Here is a 9272-nt window from a genome sequence, read left to right as displayed (position 1 = left end):
GCAGCACTTGCCTTTACAGTTCGCGCTGTAAACTTCACGCTCATTGGAAATTGGCCACTTTTCGCACTTGTAACGTAATATACTCACTATTGCTGGGAAAGCAGCAGACGTCAATGTCCGAGGGTGTGAAACTGTAAGAGAATCGGGTATTTTTGGATGTAACGGAAAATTGGTCAACTTTGCACGACTATTACTACGAGAGTAAAGGTCCTTTATTTCTAGAGAATTTTATCACCGTTAATTTTGTATTGAACAATTTTCACCCTATAACGTTAAGGAAACAAGACATTGTTCTAAGACTAATTTTATATACCTTTTCGAGATCGCAGAGTTCAGACAAGATCTCGAGAGACAAAAACGTCAAGTTTTTTTCAATGATATCAAAGGAATCTTAAATATCCATAAGGTTTGTTATTTACGATAAATAAAGAAAGATTCGTAAGCGAAAATACTGTTTATTTTTAGAATAGACACATAATTAGAAATTTTTGTAATCTACAGCTTCAACATTTTCATATTCAGCTACGTAATATTACGTGTATCGATTGAAAAATTGCACGTGATATTGCACAAAAATAACCCATCATTCACAAAAATCTGTGGACAAAATGCAATAAGAATTCATGCGTGTGTCTTGTCCAGATAAGGTTAGTGCGAAAAAAATATTCTGAGTAGATTCTTGACATAGCAATAATTTTCAACGAATATTACCGCTCCTGACTGTACTTGTTCCTGATGCTAAACCGTATTCATCCATATAAGTAAGCAAGATTTGAAACTAGTAACCGCTTCAAATCATTTGCATTAAATCATGTTTCGTAACACTGACACGTATGCCATCGACGTTTTTAAAATCTGAAAAAACACACCAATTAGGAAAATTAATTCCATTATACGTAAAAGTAGATCATTATGGGACGTCGTTTGAAGATTTAACGATCATTCGGTAAATTAAACAACTTGTGACAGAGCGAAAAGGAATGATTGGGCTTGTTTTGCTAGTCAAGAATTATCATATCAGTCAAATATAGTCAGTAATCCCGACTACCGAAGTCCATTTTTGAAATTTTTTACAAGCTCCTTCAAATGTTGTTTTTCGTAATCGACGTTAATTGAAAAGTTAGCGATCCACACGGTTTATTTTGAAGAAAAAAACTGTAAACTCACATCTGCAATAAATAATATTTCCGAAATCAGTGAGCGAACAACTACGGCGAACAAATTTTGCTTCCAAAAATTGTACGGATCACTAGAAATGGTGTGAAAGTAATGCTAACTAAATGCTCAACAACTGCTGGAGTTAAACTGTGAAATCGAAAAAAATTACGCACTGCAGCCCATAATGCTGTGAAAGGTTTGTTTTTTTAACGGCATCACTTTACGTCGATGATATACTCTATGGACCATATTTATGTAAGTTTTAAGTACCACGAGCACCACGAGCTGTAAAGTCAAATGTGAACCAACAGTATATTCCGCACCTAGGGTGGGAAAGTAGGCTATTCCAAACTGCGTGCAAGATTGACATCCGAGCCAAAAGTGAGGGTGGTAAGAACGCAGTTTGGGAAAGCCTTTTTCACTCCCGTGTGACGTAAGCTATTTTTCACCACCCCATGCATCGGAAAGTACAACTTCCCGTTTATGCAAGGGGTCGAAAGTTGTACTTTCCGTGCAGGTGTGGTGAAAACAACTAATGTACCTACAAATTGCGTCCTTCTAAAAAATCGTCATCCGTTGTGACTAGCTACGTAAGAAGTGTGAAGTCCAAGAAATCTTATTTGTTCTTACATGGGGGAGGGGGGGGGGGGGGGGGGGGGTTGGTTAAAAATGGGTAAAATCTTCCTTACGTAGTTAATGAATGGTCCCTTACCTGATCTAGAGCTTCAAATAAAGCTGAGTTTTACTACTAAAACGCATACATTATATGATAAGAACCACAAACAGGCAACAAACTCACATTTGTAAAATTGATTAGAGTAAATTCGTAGAATTTTCCAGCTGTCATCGTGAGCGGCTGTTGCGCCCTGATCATGCATATGATAAGCATCTTGGCGTGAGCTGATGGCATGTCATACCATGGACACGCACTCAATGCGTCATGTATATTAGTACTCTAGTATCAACATTTAATCGAATAAAATTAGACAGTTAATAGAATTTCGACAATTGATTTGACGTGATTTGAATAAATGCATTTCAACGTATCTACTGTACGCCTTTATTGCGAACGTCTTAATATTTTTCAAATACCTCTTCAACAAGTTTTTCACCCCCCCAGCAGAAGACGAAGATATAACTTGTCACAACCACAACGTACAGCAGAAAGGTAACCAAACCAGTAGTTTGATCTTCGATGGCAGACTATAAATAAAATTTGACATAAGACGTATGACATTCTGTTGATAAAATTCTGATTGAGCTTTTATGATCGAACAGAAACTCAGTAAGTAAGCATTGGATTACCGCCAAAACGTAGAAGGTCAGAATACCCATAAGTATCATATCTGTAACGAGTTGAAACAACATGCAAATGTTGAACACGTCATCCACGGACTTCGTCAACCTATAATTTATCAATTACAGATTGATGTATCAATTATTATCGGGGTGATTGTCAATAGATTCATAATATTTTCCTTGATCAAGTTGGAGACTGTTGTTTTCGTTTCTTAGTCAAAGAACTCACCGTATCAACCGCACGTGCTGCTTGACAAGCATTTTTATTGCCAGCGCACAATTTTGACCATCAGTCTTTATATTGTTGATTCGTTCCACCAGGACGGCCAGCTGACCACACATGTGGAATGTCAAGCTAGCGACTAAACAAGTGGGGGCAACGCTTCCAAAACCCACGAAAACGACGAACGGAAGCTGAGCGGCGTATGTCAGTACGTATGGTCGAACTTTTGACACGTCATAGAATACATACATGTGGTATGGCAATTTTAACTCCACTGTTGTATTTCGGGTCACTATGACTAGAATCGTAATTCACCAATGTCAGTACAAATTTGAGGACAAAGTCGAGGTGGTCAAAATTTATACACTTCCCAAGTTGGTTTTCTAGTCAACTTAAGGCCACCCATGTTCTATGCTGTGCAGGATGAATAGATCGTACTTTCTGATAATTTTTTACCGACATTACACGCATACATTACCGGCATGCGCGTAATGTCGGTAACAAATGTCGCCAAAATGAGATTTCGGTGTACTTCGTAATTGAAAACCAGATCAGCTGCCATTTCGTGATTTCACCATCAAATCTCATGGGACTAGGCTCAAAATGTGTGTTTCATCACCGCCAAGTGGCGTCATACCGGACAGTTCGAACCATTCAGTGCAATTGTGAAAATTTGCCCAATTTCTATGGGTGGTAACCAATCTGTAAATTTTTTTTCCAAATTTTGAAAAAGTAAAAAGACGCTCCACTTTGTTCCAAAGTAAGGCATCGATTGCCCAAGTTTCACTCTGATCGCTTGAGCGGTATAGGATTTCTACATCCCCGCGTTTTCGAGGTGTACAACGCGTCTTTATAAGCAGCTTAATATTAATTGAAATTTGTGTTCAGTCTTAGAATATGTGTTTGTTCGAATTCAGGATTGCAATGTGTCTTTGTCAAGAAACGACAGGTTACTCTGAGCTTTCGACTTACTGGTCCCTAGCACACCGCTGAGAGGTAACAGGTAGACGAGAAAGACTAAAACGACAGTCATCGGTACTGATATCATGATGAAAAGCCGGGCCATCTTATGGTAATGTAAAAAGATTTTTCTTTCCGTAAATGTTTCATAATTTGTCTCGATACAATCCGCCTGAACTTCCCGCATTACTTTTCCGAGTGTTCGGCTATTGATACGTAGAGTAATTAGTCGAATCGTGACTGACGAGTGAACCATATTTATCGAGAGATTCGCCACAACGTGTTCAAAAGTTGTTCCAAATTTGTAAAGGTCTGCCTGTTGAAAAGTTAAATGAATCAGACAACACATTATGCCGAAGGCATACCGCTTGTCGTTTTTATCCAGTGGCCAAAGGCCCAAAATGGACATCAGCTTTTGGTTCCAATGCAGAACTTGAACGGCGGATGACATGTCCATCTAGAGAGAGAACCGTCGGCCATTCTTACATTTGGAATTGATTATGGAATGTGTTGATATTTCAAGAGTGTTAATACCTATTCACAACGAAGCTTAGAATTGGAATGAAAATCTTTGACTGAATTAGGTACATGATTTAAGATCAATTTAATGATGGAAAGATGAAGTTCAAAATAGGTGTGGTAATTCTGCTCCACGAGCAAAGCAATTTAGAAACGGATTCTTGACTTTAGAGTAATGAACACGTATGCCTGAGGCAAAATTTTAATACAGTGTAATAAGTTTTGACGAATTGGAATTTTACCTTGATCAGGTAGGTCCTTTGATTCAATGTGCCGTATCTGAGAACCACGATGAACTGACCAAACAAGTATTCCTTGGCTCGAGGTAAACAATTGCAAGGCTCTGATTGGTCGATGCGAGCCAGTGAAACTTTGAGATTCCATTCCATACGTCATTTCTGAATTAATAAACGTATCATAGATGCGCATGATACCTTAACCACCTGTGCAGCAACCTGTATGCATACCCATCATACGAACCTCATTCGCCAACAATAAGCTTCGGAATTGGCCCATATTTAATTCACGAATGCAAAAACTGGAATACGGTTTTTTCATATGTTGGCATACTGCATAAGCCTGTGTAACAACCTCAATACAATCTTCTTTCGATCGTCAACAATACATGAAGGAAAAAAATAAGAGAACAAAATGAAGAAAAAGATGACAAAGGAAATAACGAGCCTGTTATGTTACATAAGCTTTAGAATTGGCCCATATTTAATTCACGAATGCAAAAACTGGAATACGATTTTTTTATGTGTCGGCATACCGCATAAGCCTGTGTGACAAGTGCAATACAATCTACTCTCGATCGTCAACAATACTGGAGAGGAAAAAGAGAACAGAATGAAGAAAAAGAGGCCAAAGAAAATTAAAAGTTTGTTACATGATTCATGATCGACATGATCGGTACAGTATGTTGACTCAACTACACGAAGGTACATGTGTAAACATCAAATCGGATCATCAAAGTTAAAAAAACAAAGTTTTCGTTTACCATAAAAAATACTTGAGATACTTACAAAATTTTCACAAGAATTAACCTCGACCTCAAAATTGAGAAACCGAGTTTTTACAGTGAATGACGGTTTTTATTTATCGGAAAATATTCTCCTAACTTCTCAAGATGAAATACGATAGTGGCTATACGCTTTTGAAATTTTTTTTTTAATAAATAAACTTATGAAATATGATGGAATAAAAAATTTACTGCCGACTTGGTTTGAGAAAATAAACGTGAAGAAAAGGGTATAAGTGACGGAAAATATGGTTTTTGGAGGAATTTCAAAACAAGTACGAAAACAGTCAATACCTGATCTCAAATTGATATTTCGATAGAATGAGTAATAATTTTTCAAACTCTTAATTAGATTTGTTCTTCAACGACAAATTTTTCAAAAAAATTCGTGATTCAACTTTTCAAATGCATACGATTCGAGAACGAAAAGACATAATGATAAAATTCAGAACAGGATTTTTCGTTTTAAACCACGGATTCATGGAAAGAATGCGAAGCAATCAAATCTCTTGGAAATCACCAACTTTCTTAAGTTCTAAACAAAGTCATTCGTTTTACGACACGATGGTCACGTTTTATTTTCTCGCGAGAAATATCCTGAAAATTGTTAGGTTTTTTCGATATTTAAACAAAGTATCGTTATAGGCTAACCACTCGTTATATTATTAAATCGAATCAAATTTGAATTTTGTCGGTTTACCTGCAAATAATATTTGTTTATTGCCGAGTCATAAATTCGTGTCATGAAGTGTTGTAGTTGACCGAGCCATAATTCACGGACCAAATTAATTCTTCGTTCTAGACAAAAAGTTTTTTCGAAAAGTATATTGCGTAATCTACAAATTTCATAAAATGAATATACTGTAACGAAGCATGTTTGGAAAAGTCATAAATTCGCAAATTCAGGAATTTTTTCAAATTCAATTAACTTCAACTAAGCTGATCATGCTTACATTTCGAAAACTTGAGCCTTGAAGTCTTTCTGAGATTGTAAAATATTGATTTTCTTCTCAATGTCTCCTTACGTTAACGTTAATAAGTTTAATCTAAAAAATTAATTCATAACCAGTGTAACGTGAAATTGGCGTTTTTCTAAGAAAAAGAAAACCGATAAATGATATACTTTATCTGCCGAAAGAGTTAACTTTGAGGGAGAAAAATCACGTTATCTTACGGCGCAGTTACTGACTCGATCAATGAAATAAGAAACGATAATTAAAGAGAACGATAAAAATTTTAGGCGCCAAACGCATTACCGTCAGATATAAGATAAATAGAAAATAGAAAAGAGAAGAAAAGATCAGATTCTACGACGATTTTGCACGGCTTACTCAGTAGATACTAGATACTGATAGAGGGGAGAGGTCGTATCCAATTAGATAAGACACAAGAATTAGATGAAATGGCAATAGTCTCAAGTGTATTACGAAGATGCAGAGAAGTGATTACAATCAAGCAAGAGAAGGATTTAGATACAATTAGACAAATCGAGAATATTCAACACAGCCAGAGAAAGACATATGAGTGAGAGTTAACAAATTAGCGAAACAATTATTCGTGTGATGAGCGGTATAAAAGCAGGTGTGTTCGCGATACTATTACTTGGTATAACAATCAGCGAGGTTTACAATAGCAGGTGAAATAGACTAGCATGCAATGGAGAATCTATTGCATGCTAGTCTAATATTGCGAGAATGGTATAATCACATTAAGAAATAATAATCGAGGTAATTCGAAGGTGAAACAGTAAGATACTAAAATTGATAGAGAAGACAAGAAATACTACAATTGATAAAAGAATTAAAAAGTATTACAGGTGAGAAAGCGAATGAGAAATATTATAATGAGGCATTGAAACGGAGGAAAGATAATGATTCGATAGAATATGAAATACAAATCAATCAAATAATCTTATAACCCTTTGAAGCATGGTGGGAACCTCGATTTTATTGAATTTTTCTAATGTATTTACTTTTTTACACATTCAGATCCGATTTTTAGCACTGTTTAGTTACTTTAGTAATAAACGAACATAAAAATACAGTCTAATTGGCATAATGGGTTATAATATAAGATTTATAAATAAACAAACTAAAAAAAAATGAGGTTTTTTTTTCTAAAAAGTTCACATTTGAAGAATCTATCCAAGGAAATAACTTGAAGTTTAGTAAATGTGACTTTGTCTAAACTGATTATGAATCCGAACTCAGGATTTCAACTTTCAAAATGGCGAATTCAAGATGGTGGACACTGAAATTTCAATCTTGAAGAATATCCATAACTATTTTTTCTCGGAAGTTTTCGGGGTCACTGAAGAAAAGAATGGGAGAAAAATCCCCTAAGTGTCAATTTCAGCAAAATTTCACGATTTCCTAAATTTTTCGCCGCCATCTTGAATCCGACATCATGAATTGCGCAAATCTGCGTTTGGATTCGTAATCAGCAAACCGAAGAACCCCCAAAGTGTCAATTTCAGCAAAATTTCACGATTTCCTAAATTGTTCGCCGCCATCTTGAATCCGCCATCATGAATTTCGCAAATCTGATAGCGAAATCGTAATCAGTGTTTAAAATGAGAAAATGGAGGTCAGATAGCAAGAAGTAGAATATGAGACAACATGAGAAAATTTATAAACTAATTAATTCATCAATCACTACAGAGAACAATAGATACGCAATTCGAGTGAAGCAAAGTATACACAGAATTTGTTCAGCGATATTCGAAAATTATTCAAACGAGATAAAATGATGAAAACAAGCAATGGTCACTACAGATTAAATAAGTAAGCTAACCAGTCGCGAAATTACTTGCAGTATATTAGATGAAAAAAAAAGAATAAGATATGCGCCCACGTGGCTAACGCAGAGCAAGTTGCGAGAAAAGTAAATTTGTCGCTTCACAAAATAGAGAAGAAAACATCACTTACGAAAATAGTAGAAAGCGTAGATACAGGTGTAGAAAGCAGGTAGAGAAGAAGCGTAGAGACAGTTGTTGAATGAAGGAACTGATTCGAGAAAAGAAGTGATAGAGATAACTAGGTGATCAACAAATCGAAAACACGTCTGCCAACTGGATTAGTTGAACGTAGAATGTGCCGGGTCAACAACGAGCGACGATCCCAGCAATCCTGGCGGATTTTCGGCGTACTGCTATCACGTGATCTCTCCTCGTTTTGGCGATCGCTGATTGGGCCAGCAGGTCACGTGGCACAAATCAACAGGTGTAAACAGGCGGTAGTCCATCTTCTAACGTCTTTTCCTCTCTTGTTAACTTATATTGAATTCTCGATCGAATTATCGTGAGAGAAGATACTTCGAGGAACAACGACGATAATCTCGAAGATAATAATGATCTTACTCACATTCTAGCGGTATCAATATCGTAAAAAAATCGGACAAATTAGGCTCCAACTTTTTGCAATGCTGGTACTTCCCGCGATGGCTATTTGTCTGGCACTGCAGCTCAGTCGACGTTTTTTTAACGCCAAGCCACGTACTGTTGTGAGACACTCTGGTGGCGATGATTCACATACTGGGTTCCGATCGTGAGTCCACCAATTCGACGTGGACCACCAAGTAAACTGTGGGGTTTTAGGCAATCATGATTCTGTTTTATAGCAGGCGGAACAATGGATGTTTCGGCTAGTTCAGCTCCAGGCTGATAAGTACTGCGATGAGAGACTTCTTTGTGTTTTTGATGCACAGCCATGTATGATCGGATGTCTTCATTGTGTGCTTCACGCACGACCCTATACGCAATCTGGGTAGGCATCCATCCGAAGTTGGTTTAGCGGGATTCAATCCTTTGCAGATTGGCCCATAATGATACTTGGGTCAAATTTCATGAAAAAGCAATATTTTTCAAGATATTCTCAAATAAAACAATTTTTTTATAATGAAAATTCAAATAAGTCGGCGATTTCCAGGAAATGAGGAAAGGTGAATGGAATTGATATTGCGGGAGTTGAATGTTTTATTATATAATCGATTTATTGCAAAAGTTAAAGAGAAAAGCAGAAAAAAAGAATCTGAGATCAGGAGGACGTAACACGACAGAAAAAAATGTTTTGGATTTGATCAATACCTAATTTT

The 9272-nt window shown here is 36.6% G+C and overlaps 1 protein-coding gene across 1 annotated transcript; it reads right to left on the bottom strand.

Annotated features, from left to right (window-relative positions):
- Positions 1-804: 804 nt before the first annotated feature.
- Positions 805-4097, bottom strand: LOC124406470. The gene is made up of 6 exons (XM_046881896.1): positions 3653-4097; positions 2687-2978; positions 2464-2563; positions 2251-2361; positions 1958-2113; positions 805-855 (listed from the first exon to the last, which is right to left on the bottom strand). Exons 1-6 carry the CDS (start codon positions 4095-4097, stop codon positions 805-807), a joined length of 1155 nt encoding a protein of 384 aa, XP_046737852.1.
- Positions 4098-9272: the final 5175 nt, after the last annotated feature.

This window comes from Diprion similis, chromosome 6 (assembly GCF_021155765.1).
Source record: "Diprion similis isolate iyDipSimi1 chromosome 6, iyDipSimi1.1, whole genome shotgun sequence".
Taxonomy (NCBI): Eukaryota; Metazoa; Arthropoda; class Insecta; order Hymenoptera; family Diprionidae; genus Diprion; species Diprion similis.
This window is presented reverse-complemented; position numbering and strand designations above follow the sequence as displayed.